General features: G+C 37.8%; 3 protein-coding genes across 3 annotated transcripts; all 3 read left to right on the top strand.

The window, feature by feature from the left end:
• The first annotated feature begins 770 nt into the window (after positions 1 to 770).
• On the top strand, positions 771 to 14,301 carry LOC117570115 (uncharacterized). Its single transcript, XM_034251578.2, has 4 exons — positions 771 to 911; positions 13,575 to 13,660; positions 13,718 to 14,041; positions 14,100 to 14,301. The coding sequence occupies exons 2-4, from the start codon at positions 13,598 to 13,600 to the stop codon at positions 14,247 to 14,249; spliced, it is 537 nt and encodes a 178-aa protein (XP_034107469.1). The 5' UTR covers positions 771 to 911; positions 13,575 to 13,597; the 3' UTR covers positions 14,250 to 14,301.
• Positions 14,302 to 14,543: 242 nt separating this feature from the next.
• Positions 14,544 to 15,444, top strand: LOC127565570 (uncharacterized). The gene is made up of 4 exons (XM_052004735.1): positions 14,544 to 14,622; positions 14,672 to 14,758; positions 14,820 to 15,143; positions 15,201 to 15,444. The coding sequence occupies exons 2-4, from the start codon at positions 14,696 to 14,698 to the stop codon at positions 15,348 to 15,350; spliced, it is 537 nt and encodes a 178-aa protein (XP_051860695.1). The 5' UTR covers positions 14,544 to 14,622; positions 14,672 to 14,695; the 3' UTR covers positions 15,351 to 15,444.
• A 127-nt stretch (positions 15,445 to 15,571) lies between these two features.
• Positions 15,572 to 16,292, top strand: LOC127565393 (uncharacterized). Its single transcript, XM_052003551.1, has 3 exons — positions 15,572 to 15,704; positions 15,764 to 16,084; positions 16,143 to 16,292. Exons 1-3 carry the CDS (start codon positions 15,639 to 15,641, stop codon positions 16,290 to 16,292), a joined length of 537 nt encoding a protein of 178 aa, XP_051859511.1. The 5' UTR covers positions 15,572 to 15,638.
• The last annotated feature ends 3,951 nt before the right edge of the window (positions 16,293 to 20,243 follow it).

Here is a 20,243-nt window from a genome sequence, read left to right on the forward strand (position 1 = left end):
CTAATTTGCATGGGGCATCAAAGGCAGCCGGTTTGACTGACGTTCCAACTGATGAAGGTGTTAGAGAAGTAATTACGTTGCATTTAAATGCTCAATTAGTGCGAAGACAACGACACAAGAACTACGCACTTCAGCTCCAAGTTCCCTCCTCCCCCTTCACTCCCTCCCTATCTGCCTTGTCGGGCGCTTCTTCTGATGACCATTTGTTTCTCTTGATTGCTGGAACCGCGCGCATGTCACAAACAAGCCCAACGAACTTCAAAGCGAACCCATTCAACACTTCAGCTCTTAAGACACCTGCCTTTAAGTAACTCCCCCATAAGCGATCCCATTTTCAACATTGCATCTCTTAAGACACCTTTCCTTAAGTAACTCCCCCATAAGCGATCCCATTTAGCAGCAGTTTCTTGACTGCACTTTAATGCAAAACTTTGTTTGAATGTGCTGAAAAAGCACTTAAATATCCCCAAGATACAAATGTATCTTGTTAGTTTAACTACTAATAAAAACTATATCTTAAATATGTAATTAAATAAAAGTAAACGACCAGTGATAGGATTATTTGTATGTCTGACTTGTAGTCTAGTATTCAAAGAAGTCAAAAGACAAAGTGCAATGAAAAAGTGTAAAAGCATTCCGGATTTTTCAGTCACATATTATTAAATTGTTGTAAATTCTATTTTTCAAATTACTTAAATTAATCTGTCTGTGCATCTCACTCTTTAGTTACTTTCATAATTAAATTATGCTTCAAAAAGAGTAGAAAATTAAAAACATATTATACATCAAATCAGGAAAAACATATTCATTTGTTTTCCACTTTCGGTTTACTCTCTTCTGCCACTTAAGGCGTCCAACTTTCCCCTATTTATGCAACAAATCTGCACTTCTTTCCGGAGTAAAAGATATCAGTGAGTGCGCCTGAATTTTAGCCCCTTATCTTTACTCTCTTGAACACTTTTGTGAGTTTGCGAGTGCAACTTTCCCTTAGCTCCTTTTTAGGTCGCTAATCTTATGTGTTTACTAAGTGATCTGCAAAAAGCGCCTACACCCCATCATCATCATCAGCTTGCATCTTCTCCTTCCTCAGTGCTTAACTCTATACGCAAGTTTGTCACACGCTCTCGCGGTGTCCAGAGACAGAGAGAGAGAGAAAACAGGTCCAGCCTTAAACTCCTAAATTATAATAAACGTGTAATCGTAATGCGTGCTTATGAACATAATCTGCTGGCGATTTGGCATGAATTAGCGATGCTAAATGTCAAAAACGAAATGATATCAGTGCAGTTCAAAGTCGCGCATTCGCTTCCCCCTTCGCAACTGGAAACCAGTCTCTGCCTGAATCAATAAAAACAAAAATATCGAATCCGCAATTCCAATTTTGCGATTCCCAGCTGAAAACTGAACGATTGATTCAAATGTGCACGCGAACGCATTTTGCAATAAACTGCAAAGTGTACACAACACTTGTGACTCTGAGTTGACATCGGGAACGGCAATGGCAATGGGAATGACTATAGATATAGCTACATATAGCTATGGGAATTCAAAGTCAGATGAAAATGCGTTTAAAATGGATGCACAGTTATGGTTTCGACCCGATCTGCACTTGTTCTAGCAGTCACAGTCGGTCTCCTCTCTCTCTCTTTGGTTATGGCTAAAATTTGCATTTTGTTCGCCGCCTGATAAACTGGATGATCTCCCACTCTCTCCACCTGTCGCTCTCCTCCGACGAGGTTCTTCCTCGGTGGGGGCCTCAGAAATCATTATATGATCGCGACGACATTTACGACACACTTTGTGGCTATTTATGCGGTGCATTCAGTCCGGCAAGTTCTCCAACCACTTGGGTGGTATATCGAGCACACACACACCTTAAGTTCCCATATACACTGCGAGAAATATGCAAGCGGAATAAAAGAGGAATTACAGATTCTTTAGAAACATTACAACAAGAAAGATTTGACAGATTTAAACTCTCTCCAAATTAATACAACATTATCATACTTATATTGTCAAACTTAATAATATGTGAACAAAAATAAAACTAGAAAAACTTACCAGCACGAAATTGAAAGTTTAAAGTTCTAAAAACTTTCTTTATACTATTCAAATTAAAATTTCTGAAGGAATATTTTAAGAAAAATAAAGATTATTTCCAAAGATAAACTCTCTAATATAATAATACATTTAAGGTTCAAGAGTACTGAAAATATTTTTTTTAAATTTGAATTCAAATATGTTAGGAGTTATGTTAGGACCAATTAAGATTATTTCCAAAATTAAAAACAAGTTACCTATAATTTGTTTGCCATTCTGTACTTTCAATTATGTTACGTAAATTTCTCACATTTCACAAAAATATATTCCACAATTTTCTCTGCTTGTTTTAATCATTATTATTACCCTCAGACATACTTACATTGAAATTTAAATACATTTCGATTTGCTAGAGAGTTGATCAATTGATTTTTTAGCGTGTAGCGTTGCTAGACTCATTATCTCCTCAGGTCTTCGTGGTCTCTGCCCCTCTGCTGGGGCCATAAATATTTTGATTTGTTGTGCAGCAGTTTCCAATTGGAGTACTCGAAGCGGTTTCCATTTGACTGTTTAATGGGCCATCAAAGCGCTGCCGAGATGAGTCAAAGAGTCGTCATAGCAGTAAAGCGTTGTTGCTTTATTGTTTTTGTGGTTGTTGCTGTTGTTGTTGTTGTTGTTGCTGGTGGTAGTAGTTTGAACTCCAATTGAACTTTGGCTACAGCTGCTCAAGTGTTTAATGGTCAGCGAATGTCTGAAGGAGTCGCTCGAAATGCAAATCTTGTGAAAGCGATCAGAGCAAATTGAAAATCATATTTGTCTTGCCCTCGCTTTCCCATACCAAACAACCAAGCAGCCAAAAAAAAAAACAAAAAATAATACAAAATGTTTGGGGTCTCTGGGTCCGTAACGGCATTACAATCAAAATGTGGAACAAGTTCAATCGCAACGCCCTTAGGGGCCAAAATCAGAGTCAGATCCAGAGCCAGAGCCAAGCCAGCAACACACAAAACAAAACAAAACCAAACCAAGGCTGACTATCATCAAAAGGCAGGCAGCATCGATCTGCCAAAACTTGCAACTGCCAACTGGCAATCGCAATCGCAACCGCACCCCCGCACCTCACTCTTTTTCTCCCCCTCTCTCTCGCTGCCTCTCTTCTGGCCATTGTTTAATGCAATCGAACACTGTGTGGGAGTGTGGGTGTGTGCTCCTAACTGCAATAAGGCGACTGCTGGGCAGTGGAGGAATCTCTCTTTCTCTCTCTCTTTGAGTATTAGCTTCAGGTTGACTTTTGCTAAGATTTGCTTCACATGCGAATTGCTTTTTAGATGTGGCCAAAGAGCAATTCGAATATGCGAATACCTTACTTAAACCCCTTCACTCCAATTAGCCATATGATGTGGCTTGTTACTTCGCATAGATTGTATTGAGTGAATATCAAATTTACAAACTAAATACTTACCTCCTTAGTGACTGTTGAGAACAACCATATAATTAAGAATCATTTCTTAGCATATGTATATTGGTTTAATACTATATTAAAAATACACCATATAGTAGAAAATATATCAGATTGTTAGTCAAAGCACGGCAGTTTTGTCTGTTAACGCTGATCAAGAATACATACTTTATGGAGTCGGAAGGAAGGCTCCTTCTGCCTATTACATATACAAGGCACAAAGTTATAATACCCTTATACGGTATAGATAAGGCATATAAAAATATACATAAACTTATATTAAGCTAATGATCTTCTTTATAATTTTTAAGTCCAGTCCTAGAAATAATATCATTCAATATGAACAACCCATTTATAGGTTGACAGACATCCGACCACAAAGTTTAGTTAAATTGATAAAAAAAAAAGTAATTTTCTGGCACTCTGCAGATCAGTTTAACAGTATATTTCATTTTAGATAATAAGATACAATTAATTTCAAATATTTGTAACTTTTTTCACAATTTCTTTGTCATTTCCATCCTTATTCATATTCCATATTATCAGTTCGCAGTTCAATTCTCCCCTTCAAAACTCAAATAGATTCGTCTAAGCTTTGTCGGAGCTGAACTTAAAGTGATCTCAATAAGCATAACCCAATTCCGTCAGTTCATCCGTCCATCTGTCTGTTCGCCTACAGCAATTGCCCTCCACACACTTCCCCTCCTCCAATCGAGGGCTGCACTTCAAAGTTAGTCGGAAATTGGCGTCAGTCTCTCGGTTAGATCAGCAATTAATGATCTGGTTAGGGCATGTCAAAGCCGTTTATCTGCACTCGTATTCGGACTGAGACTCGAACTCCAAGTCGAACTCGGAACTCAAAGTGTGTGTGTGTGTGTATGTGTGTATGTTGTGAGTGCTGTCATATGGCACTGGAAACCACAACACAACCCGTGACCACTTTTGTACTGCGGATCGTGCGGTAAAAATTCCAAGGTTTGTCAGCTCGTTGGCCTTTGGTCACCTGCGCTTAATTTGAGGCAGCCCCAAGGTGAAGGAGACAGAGAGGTGGAAGGAGAGGAGAGAGTTGGATTGGCTTTTGCTACGTTTGCGGTGCATTGATAGCAACGTTTCGATAAGTTTTTCTCACACACACTCACACGAAGGAAACTCTGTGTGGAAAAAGTGGAAAAATGGAAAGTCAGGCGATCGCAAAGATCGCAGCGATCAAATATGTTATAGAAAATTGAGCACATACCGCGCACAAACACAATGCCAAAGAGCGAGACAGCCTGAGAATGAGAAAGAGAGAGAGAGAGGGGATGGGATTTGAGGGAATTGGGGATACATTTGCTCACTTTGATTTGTTTATTTCGCTGGCACACGAATCTCCCAGCTCCCTGGCAGAAGTCTCCCTGGCCGCAACTTGACCTTTCACTGCGCCGATTTGCCGGAAGCGCTCACCCAAAATATATCACCAAGCGAATATCTACAGCAACAAAAATGATGATTGGAGCAGCCGCCACAACAATGAGAGGGCACAGCCCGAACTGAAGCTGAGCTGAAGCTGAAGCTGAAGCTGGACCCAAGCCCTGGCTGGCTTCAACTGGAACTCACTTTGAGAGCAGACGAGGCACAACAAAAACAACTGCGAAAATAGTAAACAATATCTGTAAAAATAAAAACGCCCAACGCCGCTGCACGTTGCCAGCCACAAGCTGCAAGTTGCAACTTGCCAATGCCAAATGCCCATTGTTGTCTTGCAAATGTAATGCAGCCCCCGGCGATGAGCCAACCAAACCGACTGGAGTTCAACTTGGTAGGCAACCAAGCGCTTGGCCTGCAACTGGCCAGTCAGCCGGGCTCAAGTCGCAGCCCGACAATGCTCCCAAAACGGAGTCCACATTGTGAACTAGTTAAATCATTTGAAAAATCACCAGAAATTGCGCTCACTTCTCATCTGAGCCAAGCCCTGGTCCAGTGGCTTGGTAGCAGTAATTCGATATGAAATGAGGAATGTCACTCGCTACTTTAGTGGAGACTTTACAAGGAAGTAAATTAAAGTGTCTCGGAATGTTGCTGCCATATGTTTCCTATTGAATGAGGGAATTTCCAATCAAATTTTATATTGTCGCCTTAGCATCCTCTAAATTCAGTTCTAAAATATAGATTTTATTTCACATCCAATATTTAACAGGCAAAATTTTAGTATGACCCTTTAAAGACCAAATGCATGCATGTTTGTTTCAATTTAAAAGGATGTTAATAAGTATATCAAGCTGAATGAATTTGCAATTAAAATAAAGAGAAAGAGAGAGAGAGAGAGAGAAAGACTGTCACTTTCATATGATAAGAATTAATAATTTTCACTATAAGTAATTTATATGTCTCGTATTCTATACAAATATTTTTGGCAGCACACCCGATAATATTAATATTCGTAAACTAAATAGTATTTGAAAAAAAAGTCTTAAGCATTGTCATAGATTTTTTATGAAAGAAATTTTGTTGCTCCTTAAATTATACCTATTTTTGATAATTTCTTTTTAGTATTCCTTGATTCCTTAAAGCATGTTATTTTATTTTCCGGGGTTCAGGTCTAAAAATTCTTAAATTAACATCTTTGAAAAAAAAATAATCGAAAACTTTTAAATATTACTCCAAGTAAGCAAGCATATTTTCAAATAGTTTTTACATTATACATAGCTATAGAATTTAAGGTATTTTCCGATCAACTATTGGAATGAACCCAAGTTTTTTCCACTTTCGAATCGATAAAGGTATCATATCTATAAAATCATTCAAAATAATGCATGTTATCACTAAAAGCCACAAAAGTGCCGAAGGATAATAAACAAATCCATATTATTACAAGCATGCTTTGTTCACGCGTCTCCTTAGATGCACAGGAAGAAATCTAGTTAGATATGCGAATGTAGTTTGGCCATTTGTCGAAGTGACAGTGGGCTTTTGTGAGTTGTTATCGCTCAATTGATGGACTTGCACTGCGATACGATCAAAAGCATTCCTTGCGAATGCTAGACACAAGTGCCTGTTGTCATCGAATGGGGGCCTAGGCCATAAAATGCTATAAATTACTCTATTCCAGCTTTAGGTAGAGCTATCGCAACGAGCAATCTAGAGAAACAACTGGGGAATACTCGAGCTCAATCACTTAGATGAGACAGCGATTGCGAGAGAGAGAGAAAGGAGGAGAAGGAAGCAGAGATGGTTCTCTGAGGTCTCAGCAGACGTGCACTCCTTACAAATTATGTTTAATTAAAATTTCTGTATTAAATATGACACAATGCTCCGAATTCCGGCGCGAAATGTCTACCCATGGCTTGCCAAAGGTTTGATATATAATTATTATGGCACCCCCGAATCGTTTCCCCGTCTCCCCGAGAAGGCCAACGAATGGACAAAGCGACTGCAGCAACTGTCTGACTGTCCTTGCCCCAAACCCAAGAGGCAGGCGCATCATTTATGATTTTATTTTATTTATAAAATGCTCAGCATTCTCCCTTCTCCTGCTGCTGTCGACAATGTCGATGATGATATTTACAATTTTTTGCGTACATTTGTCGCATTGTTTTCCTGGCCTGGACTGGCCAGAAGCCGCATTGTGGCCGTTGGCTGTTGGCTGTTGGCCAAGTCTCCCTCTCTCTCGGTCATTTTGCCCATTCGCGCCCCATTCGAAGCAGACATTGTCCATATCTGGTGTTATGACAAATGCTGTATGTAATTATTGTATATATTTTGTAGCATTGATCTCACAGAAGGACAGTATTGTATCTTCATGCTGCTGCAGCTTCTGCTGCTTCAACGAACAAAAAGATATCAGATATGTCGCATATTAATAACGCCCCGGATGGTGCACATTTCGTGTGCTACGTTTTGTGCCTTAATTAACCCTTTTTAAATTGGGCATAATTAGGCTGGCCAATACACTGACCGAAAATGCAATGCAATTATTAATAACAAAGCTATACAACTTCACTGCCCTATGGGTTACGGATATAAAAAGTATCTTATTTTATTTTTGTTGAATAAAATGATGTACTTTTAATATTATATAAGTTTTATGTTATATATTAGAAGACTGCCTTAATTATATATTTATTTTAGCAGAGTTAATTCATTTATCAGCTAGCGCTGTCCAAAAATACCATAGAATTATTATGATGGTTATGAATAGGATCTCCTGAACTATAATTTTTCTAATCTAATTTTTAAAACACTAATTACTTTATTAACAGTTGCTGCCCAAGAATGGAATACAATTAGTGAATAGGGTCTTAGTTTTTCTATAACAAAATTACCTTCGTCATTAAAGATTTTCTGTACAATCTGTATTTTGAAAATTAACAATTGTTTATGCATAAATTTAAAAGCACTAATTTTTAAAAGTCGATATAACATATATTGAAATTTTTTAATAAGTATTCCCAATATTGAAAAACTACATTCTATATTAAGTATTTATATTTCTCATTTTCTTCATGCATTCATTCTTCAACTTGAAATGTTATTGTATAATATTATCCGGTTAATACATGCTGTTACAAATTTTGATATTTTTATATAATAAATTATAATATTTTTGAATTTAAAATGTGTTTCTATGTGTTATAGATAAATTATATAAATTAAATTGAATTTCAAATTTGCTAAATACCATTATTTTGTTTTGATTTTGTAGATAGATCTAGATATTATTTAAAATCGTGCAAAGTTAAGAAAACATTTGATAAACGAGCATAAAAAAGTGCAATAAAGAGGCTTATATTTCTCATACAATAAATTAGCTTCATTAATTACCAAAAAAGGAATGAATACAGTTCTCATCCGAATTAAATGTACCTTTATCTCTTGCTAAGCTCGGTTTGCAACTTTTTTTCAAAGTGTAGTCGACATTGGTCAGCTCATCATTATATCAATCACATTCGTTAATATTTTTGAAATATTTTCGCGTAATTTGTTGATATCAATTTACACAGCAGCAGGCTGCAGCTCCTCTGGCTCCTCTGGCCCCTCTTGCTCCTCGGCCTGCTCGTTGGGCTCTTCGACTATAATTATATCATTTCGATTGATCATGCGCCGTGTGTATGAGAGATAAACGATATTAAGGCATGATTCAAATGCCAAGGCAATTGTGAGAAATAAGGACAATTTATCTAGCAGTGTAGCCAGAGCGAAAGAGTCACAGGGAGAGATATGTGATGAGAAAGAGATGGAATTCAATAACCAGAGGCTCCAGTTAGGAGTTGCAAGTAGAACTCAGCGGGTGTGCGATATAATTGAAGGACAGCTACAGCATTGAAGCTCCCCAGACAGGTGCATTAGTAGGCAGAGTGCCACAAATGTTCTGTTATTGTTATTGTTGTAGCTGCCACTTGACGATGATGAATGTGTCGTTGCGAGCTGCGATCGAGAGAACGGACATAAATGGTTTGATTTGGTGGCAGATCGCGCTACGATATTTAAAGCAACTTTCACACTACCAGCAAAACGTAGCAGCAACAACACTCAATTGTGTATTGGGCGACAAGCCCTTAAATGGCCAAAACACGCGCAGAACCGTCAACAGAACATCAGACCTCTCAGACCGAACCCGAACCTGAACTCCAACTCCAACTCGATCCCGATCGCGAGACTTTAGTATATTCTTTAGTATTTATTTGCTCTGCACAAATTTGGACACACGCTGCATACCAAAAAATGTGCACGTAAAAGGATACTTTTTTAACTTAGTAAACCCCCTTCACTCCCCGTCCCTCCTTACCCGCTGGCTGCAAACGTCAATAATTTATAAAGCGGACAATAAAATGTTATCAAAAAATACAACATGAGGCGCATGCGGACAGGCTGAACTAAATGCCGCACGCCTGCGCAATGCTCAACAAGTTGCCCATCACTTCTGGGTGCGGCGGGGTAGAGTTCGAGGGGTGGGACGAAGTTGGAAGGAGTGGCAGAGAGAAAGACTAAGCAACGTCTGGAGCAGCCAGCCAAGAAGGCAGCCAGCCAAAGCCCTACGAATCGTTGTCGTCCAGCAAAACAGCAAACTGATGATATATGAAATCATATAACAGCAATCGGCAGGCGCACACTAACACACACACACACACCAGTACACACACACACACACACTCTTGGGTACACTCAGTTGTGGTGAAGTTTATTAAATGACAACCACTTGAAGTGCGTTTTGTGGTCCGTTTGCTTGTTGTGTGCCCATCGCTGGCTGGTTGCTTCTCGCTTTATTTATGACACTTCAACAAGTTGCTTAGAGAATTTGCCACACTTTATTTATGGCCACTCGATGCTCGAGGGTTTCATTATGCGAATTCGAAATGAGGGCAACTCTATTTCGCCTCTATAAAGCACACAGGTCTGGCAATCTGACAAATAAATAGAAGAGACGATTAATCTGAGTAGATCTATCATAAAGTAATCAAGAAAGAATGAAGTTCTCTTTGTGATAAAGTTAATAGTTGTAAAATGCATCGATTTTTATTTAATGAATGGAAACCGATTTTAATACAGATATTGATATATTGTCTAGGCAAAAAAAAATTATAACTTTAAATTTTTTAATTGAAATAAATTAAAGTTGTTAAACAGCATTCTTAGAAAATATTCCATTTACTTATTTTTCTACTTAAAATTTTTGTTTTACAATTGTATTGTATAGGCAATGAAACTGAAGCATTCAATGTACATTAAAATAATATAAATGCAATGTTCGGTTTATGATAAAAATGAAATAGAAAAGTCTCCCGATATCTTAAACTAAAAATCCTTAATTATTTCATAATTCGTGTTTGCTACTATAATTTAAGAAATCTAATTTAATATGATTCAATTCATTACAATTGTAATAATACACAGAAAAATTAATAATAAAATCTTAAGGCTAAATCAAGATGATGTCAAAATCGAACCAACAAGGTAAGATCAAAATTCAACAAAAATTCTAGATTGTCAATTCTATATAAATTGAAACTTAGCTATTTAGTTAAGTTATTATACATTCTTCAATTAATTCTTTAAAATTATAAAGTTGAAGTAATAAAAAGTGCATCTTTAAATGAAAAATTATTTTATATTTCAGTTTAGATATTAACAATATAGTTTCAACAATCTAATTTAATATAATTCACTCAATAGAAAATCAAAACACAACTTGAGAATGACGTTATATGCAGACTTCAAATTACGGCATCTATAAAGTAAGTTTAATAAATCAACATTGACTTTCAGCGCATTAAAATCAAATTACTCCAAGTTGAAAAGACAAAGCGCGAATGTGCAATAAGCCAAGAGACAAAGTTTTTCGATTAGTATGAGCGCTAAAACCAGTTGGATTATTAATCGATTCTCAATAGCACTATTTAGCAACCCCTATATTTAGCAACCCCTATATCAATAATGAAGTTCGGATTATTTATAGCAAAATCGATCATAAAACGCGGACGACACGTTTCGAAATTAAATCATTTCAGTTGAGCGAGCTTTCACGAATCCGAATCCGATTCCGAATCTGAATCTAAAACCGATCCAAGTCGAGCGCTAAGCGATCGAAATGAGTCGAGGCCCCCAGCTAGCTTGGCCATAAAACCGTATAGCGATCGCGACTTTTAAATGATTTTTATAACACTTCAACGGATCAGTTTGATTTCTGTATTTCGTTTTCATTTCATTTTATTTGCTATTGCTTATTGCTATTGGATTGTTGTGTTTTTCTTCTCGATTTTTTATGGCGTGGCAAAAATTTAATGACATTCGCTATTGTATTTATAATATGCAAAAGATTTTAATGGATTTCTGTGCGCCTTTTTTCGTATTTATTTTGTTGTTGCCTTGCTTTTGTTTCATTTAATAATATAAATGAGACCATAAAATGCAAACGGGTTGACGTCGATGAAGTTTATGTTGTTATTTATTTATTCTTTATTTTTTTTTTGCTTCCCAAAAGCGTGTTAAAAGTAGACTAATGGCCTTTAATTTAAGCAGCCACCATCGAACTTTATGGCACTTTAAAGTTTTTCACAGCTATGGAAAAGCCAATGCCCCCTTGGTTTCCCCCCTCATTATGGCATACTCAAATACTTTAGATGTAATTGAATAATTGTGCGAGGCTGTACAACTTTCTCCATTCAAAATTAAATCACTTTATGCCTTTTGGGCTGGCAGATAAGATCAAGATCGACCCCTTTTGTCAGCCCCCGTTGGCGGCGCCTTAAACAAACAACAACTTTTGCCGTTTCTGGACACATTTGCGTGCCAATGGCGTAATTTACCACTTAACATATCAATTGTGCGGCTATTAATCAAACAAACCGAGTTTCAATACTACTCTCCAACAGCCCCAACAGATTCCGAGACGATACCAAAAATAAAAAATCCATTTCATTCCGATCCGATTCGAGAGCGAACGAGAGAGATAGAGTTAGATAAAGAGAGAGCGAAACTCTGGGGCCAAGTTGCTGTCCAGTTTGTTGCCTGCTTTGATTTGTACGCATCGCTTGTCAAACAACTGAAACAATAAGCATGTGGGGGAGGGCAAAGGGAATGCACAACACACGATAAAGACAACAAAAACAATCGAAAAACAAAGCCAAAAGGCAGATACGAGTATAAAAACATTCCGTTTCTTCATACTTCGTACTTTACTTTGGTATCGTAAATGTCCATCAAATCATAATAAGAGCATAAAAAGTAGAATTTTTTAACACCTTTTTGTATTGCCATCCCCACTTGAGTTCTTTCATTGTCCGGCGCTCGCCACAGTAGCCCCCGTTGCCAGGGCTTCCCCCGTCTCCCCGCTGTCTCATTTCTCTCGCACTTCAAGCAACGGCTCATTGGCAGTTAGACATCGACTCGCAATCGACATCGACCTGTCCGATGTGGCCAGTCGATAAACGTCTACTTGGCATTCCTCCTCCAATTCTCCTTCATTCTCCATTCTCCAGCTGCCATCCTCAATCCTTCATCTCAATCTCGATCTTAACCTCAAGCTCAACTATTTCATTCAGCTTGTCAGACGACGGCGTCTAATTGCTTTTGTGTGCTCCACTAAGGTGCGCAACATAATTTGTAACGCACTCCATACACAACAAAAACAACAGCACAACAAAAAGCGTAGAAAATAAAAATATCCGAAATATAACAACTCAATAAACAAAACTCCATTTCAACTCGTCTCGACTGCGCGCCACTCCAAAACACTTAAGCGCCAAAGTGTATCTTTGATCGTTTCAAGAACTGACCCCCACTTGACTGCCGACTTGAACCAGAAGTTATTTTCCGCACCTTTATTAATATTTCTGTTCAATTTTGCTGCCCCGAACTTAAAGCCGTCATGTCAGCATTTTACATCATTATTATTGAATGTTTACTATTTATTAAAATATAATTCTAATTGGAAACAAGCAGCAATTCTGATCTTAGTTGCAACGTCTTATACATCTTATACGTCACATAGAATATGTTAAATTTTGAAGTGCCCAAAAGTATGCTTCATTATTTTTCCAACATACTCGTATTTGTGGCAAGATATATTTATATAGCATTCAGCTTTGTCACATGCGCAAGCGTCGCTCGACGCGATATGTATCAGTCAGCTTTTGTTGCCGTTGCCTTACAGTTGGCGCGAGTTTGAAAAATCAATGAATTCATAGAGTAAGATTATTTGCTTTTCAATTAAGGCCATGTTCGTATTATTTATAGCAATATCAAAGATTTCTGACGCTATTTAGCAATACGGCAAATTCAATTTATTAATATTGGTAAGGTAAAAAGTATGCAGGAACTTCAGAGATAGGTAACGTTTATTAATTACAAATTAGGATTTTGCAGCATAATGAGCATCCCGAATTTCTACGTTACAATTGAACGAAGCCTTAAGCCTCGAAAAGTAAAAATCATGTTGCTAAAAATTTCTTTTGAGAATCGGATTTAATATCAAACAACGAATTGTAACTCTGTGTTATCTAAAATACCGTTTTCCGGTTAGTCACATAAAGAAATTAAAAATACATTAAACGAACTTAATATATGATATATAATTCACGCATTTTGCTTTTTCCCACAGTTTGGACTCATAAACAACGCAACATGTTTCATTGCGGAGTGATTTTTCTTTTCTCCATTTTGCTGGTCAAAGGTGACGCTGCAAAAGTAAGTTGAAAGTTCTTTTGTCAATTTGATGGAATTTAATTTTCAAAATTTTTTCAGGCACCTTTTTCAGTTGAAATCCAAAATATTTCCTGTGCAGTTCAGGATCCCACTTGGATGCTTCAACTCGACTGTATAATGCATAAAAAGCGCATGTATCCACAAATTTCTATGCACCTTAAGCTAGCTCAGCCAGTGAATGAATTGAACATGCTCTATCATCTGCAAATTATCAAAAAGGATGATTCTAAAATGACTGTTGCACGTCTTAAGCTCGATGGCTGCAAACTTCTTGCTTCATTTTACAGCAACAGTGTGCTTGGAAAGTTCTTCAAGCGCATTCAAAGTGTCAGCAATCTGCCCAAGAAATGTCCACTTCCTGCAGTAAGTAATTAATATTAATATTGATGAATAAATCGATAACAATTAATGCTTTTCCTAGAATAACCTTCTTTGGATACGCAATTATACAGCATTGCCTGAAGAGTATCCTCCATTTGTTCCCGCCGCCACATTTGTTATGAGTCTCAAGATGGAACGACGGGGAACAATCATTGCCGAAATTATTAATATATTCTCCATTATTTATTAAATAATCGTAAATTCAATGCTTTTGCTTAAAATACTTACAATTAAAGTAACTAAAATTCGCAATTTTATTAAAAAATTCAAATTTGAAATGTCAAAAAAAATTCAATATTTAGTTTTTATGTAGACTAAATTATTACATGTAAATTTAAATTTCAAAAACAGAATTAAAGTTGGAATTTAATAAGCTCAAACGTAACAAATTAACATAATTTGTTGTTCAACTTGTAAATTACAAAATTAAAATTTACCATAATGTGACTATGCGACTAAATATCCACAATATATAATATTCAGAGTATCGTAATCTATTCGTAAATTTGTGTTATTTGAAATGATCTGTAACCACTTTCAAATGGAAATTAAATATGCATTAAGTAAATTTATTATATGTATATACTCCATTCATCATGCCTCTTTCCACAGTTCAGTCTTAGTAACCTACGAAAAATGTTTTTTCACGGATTGTTTTTGCTTCTCTCAATTTTTGTGGCTCATGACGAGGCTGCTAAGGTACGTTAAAAACTAATTCAATAATTTGTTTGTACTTAATATAATTTTATAATCTTAACAGCCACCTTTTACAATTGAATTCCTTAACTTTTCCTGTGCACTTCGAGATCCCAACTGGGTATTGCAACTCGACTGTAAATTGCATCGAAAGCGCATATATCCATCAATTTCTGTGGCTTTTAAACTCGCCAAGCAAGTGAATGAATTTAATTTGCTGTATCATCTGCAATTGGTCAAAAAGGATAATTCGAAAAAAACCGTTGGACGCCTCAAACTCGATGGTTGCAAATTTCTTGAATCGTTTTATAGCAACAATATGGTTGGAAAGTTCTTTAAGCGCATTCAAAGTGTCAGTAATCTGCCCAAGAAATGTCCAATTCCTGGAGTAAGTTACTCCCATTTATCTGATTCAAATTAATTAATAATCAATGATATTTTTCAGAATAAACTTTTGGAGATACGCAACTATACAGTATTACCCGAAGAGTATCCTCCGTTTGCTCCCGCCGCGACATTTCATATGACTCTTCAGATCGAACGAAATGGAAACATAGTGGCCGATATTATTAATGAAGGCTCTATTAGTTATTAATTGTCAAGATAATTGCAAGGAAACGAAATAAAATGCTTCAAATTAAATGAATTAAGTGTAGTAATTGACACAACTTCTGCTTAATGTTGCCAAACATGAGTGAAATAATGACCTAGCAAATTAAAAGCAAACTGTATTAAAAAATCATTAAGCAAATAATGAGAAATTTTAAATGAAGCTGTCATCAATATTGCGGTTAATTAGAGGCAATGATTGCATGATTTCCTTTCAAAGTTTTTGCCTATCAACCACTGAAAGTCACAAGCAGTTATTTACGTTCCTTGAAACATGAATTACCACGCTTTATTATTGGCTTTAATATCGATCATGCTTCTGGACACAAGTCTGGCTGAGGTAAATGATAAAGACAAGTCGTTAATTAAGAATAGCTGAATATGAAATTATTCTTTCAGAGACCCATGCAAATTGAAATCAACAATTTCACTTGTGTTTCTTACTACCCCGAGATAGCTCATGAGTTCACTTGTACTCTTCATCGAAAGCGCGTCGTGCCTTCCATGTCTGTGCGATTCAACCTCAAGGAAACTGCCGAAGCATTCAATATTATTTGCTCCTGGAAAATTGTAACGAAGGGAGCTACCTTTGCCTCAACGAACATCACTTTGGATGGCTGCAAAGTTCTAAGTTCGTTTTATGGCAACAACATTGTCGGAAAGTTCTTTAAACATATTCGAACGTTCGGAAATTTACCCAAATCATGTCCTGTCCCAGACGTAAATATTCTATTGATCGCATTATAGAACGTCTTCTATAACTTTATTATCATTCTAGAACACACTTTTTGAAGTACGAAACTATACAGTTCAAGCGCAGGAATACCCGAAAAATATTCCAGCTTTGACGTACGAGTTCGATATGCAGATGGAATACAAGAATAGAATAGTTGGCGATATTTATATTCGCGGCAAAATTTCTTATTAAACAGTTGTAATTGGGTCAACTTTAAATAATAAATAAAAGTATAACCAAAGTATATAAAAAAGTATAAAAATATAACAAACTGAAACAATTATTATTTTCACAATTGCAATCAAAGCAATCAGCCTTGCCGCTGGCAATTCATAGCAATCAGCTTTGTAATCAAAACTAAAGCTTGGCGCCTATTTTAAATAATAGTTTGTTAATGGTATTTGAATAGTTTTTGATTTGAAACGATGATGATTATGATCTAATGTTGTAAATTTTACAGTGGCAATACTATTGAAAAGTTCTTTCCAATAAATCGCCAATTTCTACATTAAGTAATTCTTTCTTATTGATCAAAATATCCACAACAACCAATGACATTTTTCAAATAAGCTTTTGGAGATAAAATCATCTTTTTGCTTATGCCATAATATTTCATATGAGGCTTAAGATGAATTGGCACAGAATGATGATATTATTAATATATCATGAATGATTTATTTAATTACATTTTTCAAGGATGTGCAAATAAATAATATTCTACAAACAAAATTTTTTTTTTTTTTTTTTTTTAATTAGTTTCTTTATTTAAGTATCGAACCAGTACAGCAAGAACAAAATAGTACTATAACAACACAGGTACAAGAAATGTTTATGTTTGGGCCAAACCTCATATTAGTTTAAGGTGTTTCTGAGAAGTTCACTATTGGGTGAACGTTTTGGCGAACCCTTGACGCTTCAATCGCCTCAACGGTCTAGCTGGTAGTAGTCTCCTAGCGAGTCTGTTTTTATGAGTTAGCAACCTATCGCTATATCGGCTTGTGTGTCTGCCAATCTGCTCCTCTACAGAATGTATTTTCAGATCGCGGTGTAGGGTGGATCCTCTCACGTACCAAGGGCAGTTTGTAATTCGCCGTAACACCCTATTCTGCAGTACTTGGATGCGTTTGTAATTTGATTTGGCAGCAATCCCCCAAATCTGCATTCCATATATCCAGATTGGCACTATGCAATGTACGTATACTGCTCTTTTTGCTCGAAGAGACATTTTGCTTTCTTTTGTTGAGCAGCCAGCACAATTTCTGTAGCCTTTGGCCACAGTTCTTGGTGACAGCTTTTAAATGTGGGCGCAAAAGTGAGTCTCTTGTCTAGAACGATACCAAGATATTTTGCAGAGGTAGGTTGTTCCAGTGTCACGCCTTCGAAGTGAATAGCTGGAGTGGTGGAGATTAATCTTTTCAGCGTAAAACACGGGTTAACTGTTTTTGTGGAATTAACCTTCAGATTCCACCTTCTGCACCAAGCTGCCAAGCTATCCAGGTATCCTTGGAGTCCGTTTGCAGCTTCTACGCTGCTTGGAGAGTTGTATAATACCGCAATGTCGTCCGCATAAGTTGCAATGAGAGCCTTGGAGGGATCTTCCATATATGCACCCATTGGGATGGGTAGGTCATAGGTGTATAGGGAGTACAGCAGAGGCCCTAAAACACTACCCTGCGGGACTCCAGCTCTCATTTGGCATGTTGAAGAAAATGTGTCTCTAACTCTGACCTTGAACTCGCGTCTGTCCATATACGATTTTAAGACTCCGTAGAATGGAGCAGGTAGCAGCATTTTTATTTTACACAGAAGGCCATCGTGCCATACTCTGTCGAAGGCTTGTTGCATGTCTATAAAGACTGCGTTGCAGTACTCTAGGTCGTCAAAACGCTTGCAGGATATGTTTTGCCAGCCTGTGAATTTGTTCCACTGTACTATGCCCTTCGCGAAAACCAAACTGGTGCTCCGGCCAGATGTGACGCTCTCTCATGACATCATGGAGTCTATTGGCAATAAGTCGTTCAAATACCTTCGATAACGATGGGAGCAGGCTTATTGGTCGATAAGATTCTGTTTCAGCTTCTGGTTTGCCTGGTTTGTGAATCATCACAATCGTAGCCATCTTCCACTGCTTTGGAAACACCTGTACTCTTAGCATTGCATTGAAAATGTTAGCAATAGAGAGTATAGCCTTCATTGGCAAAACCTTCAACGTGCGATGGCATATCCTATCTATGCCAGGAGCTTTTTTGGTATTTAATGATTTGATGACGTCACATATCTCCTCAGTTCTCACTGGCTTAATGGGAAGTGACATTTGCAGAGCCGTCTGTAGATGGTGTTGCGTGATCCTGACCTGTTCCGTTGAGGTAAAATCGAATGGAGTGAATCGAGCTTCTAAGTGGGCTGCAAACGCATTAGCTTGTTCTTCTTCATTTCTGGCAAGGCCACCACTAGGGCACTGTACTGGAACTTGCCTGAAGGGTTGTCTTTTCAAGGCTTTTGTGCATCTCCAGAGCGAGTAGTTAGCGTCAACCGTGTAGTCTAGTGATGCTAGTTTTTGCTCGAAGAAATCACTCCTTAGCTGCCTTAACATAGTTTTCAGCTGCCTTGTAGTCCGGTACCACATTAATCGATCCCAAGGGTCTTGAGAACGGATAGCACGTCTTCGGAGTCGTCGTTTTTCTGCAAGAAGCTGTTTGGCTTCTCTTGTGAGGCTAATTCCGTATTCGATTGCATCTGGTTGAGCAGAAGGTGGAGTCGAAGCCGCAGCAGCCCTGTGTATGGAGTCAGTCAGTATGTCAACTGCCTCTTCTATGTCATCTCCAGAGTCCAGGGCTCGATTTAATTGTAATGAGCCTTCCAGATGCTGTCTAAATGCTGGCAAATTAGTGCGTTTAGTAATGAGCTGATACTGTTTGTGTTAACGGTGACGACAAGGGCTAGGTGATCTGAGTCAAGATCCCAGCTCTGTTTTATATTTATTAGCAAATCAGGAATTCCATGGTATAAGGCAAAGTCAATGCAGGTAGGCGTGTGGTTGTCAACATAAGGGTACCTTGTGGGAGATCCTGTAGCAAGAACTTTGGCACCGCAAGCAGAGACGGCTTCAGAGAGTTCGCGTCCTCTGGGTGAGTTGTATGTGTCACCCCATATCCAGTGTCTAGCATTCCAATCTCCGCCAATTATATATCGTTGACCGCTAGCACGAAGTATGTCAATGAAGTCACTTTCTTCAATTCTATTTCTTGGAGGGCAATATATAGCACTAACCTCCATATCTCCTAGTTCAGTAGCAACTTTAATTGTTGATACTTGAGTAGTAAGTGTCTCGATAATTCTTCGAGGAAAGTGGCGTAGAGTACATCTTACTAAAACAGCTGCGCCGCCTCCACTGTGATTGTTGTTCGATGGCTTGTAGGCGGGATAGAAAACATATCCAAAGATTTTAACTGTCTGTCCTCGGTTGAGCCTAATTTCCGACAGCAGAATGATATCAACGTTATTGCTGTGCGCAAAGAGTTCAACCTCTTTGGCTTTTCCAGCTATGCCGTTGACATTCCAAATAAGAATCTTTAGTGGATTCATTGTGATTCTGGAACGTTAAACTGGAGCTGGGAGTTAAATTTACTTCCAGACCATTGACGAATCATGTTGGCCATGTCAAGCACCATTTTTTTCCAGTCTTTCCAGGCGATCGTTGTCTTGCTTGCGTTGTTGTTCTTGCTCCTGTTTCTGCTGCTGTAGCCACAGAAGGAATTGCTGCTGTTGCTGTTGTTGTAGTTGTTGCTGCCAATTTTGAAATTGTATCTGCTGCTGCTGTAACAGTGTCTGAACAGTGTCAGCTGGCTTGCTCATAGCTTGTTGTTGCAGTATATGTTGCGTTTGGAGATTATGGAGTCGACGCTGAGCAGGTCCGTCATTACTTCTAGCAACTGCAGCATAAGAGAGACCACTGCTGGAAGTGCCAGGCTGTGATTGGTGTATGATTGGGTGTTGTTGTTGCGTCGCTTGACGTTGGGATCTTGTGCTAGGGCGAGCCTGTTGCAGCCTGGGATATTGCTCGAGAGGCCTAACGTTCGTCCGGCCCGTCGATTTTGCATTATTCCGGCTCTTAGCAGGTGCAGTTGAACGACGCAGAAACTC

The sequence above is a fragment of the Drosophila albomicans genome, chromosome 3, assembly GCF_009650485.2.
Source record: "Drosophila albomicans strain 15112-1751.03 chromosome 3, ASM965048v2, whole genome shotgun sequence".
Classification (NCBI taxonomy): Eukaryota; Metazoa; Arthropoda; class Insecta; order Diptera; family Drosophilidae; genus Drosophila; species Drosophila albomicans.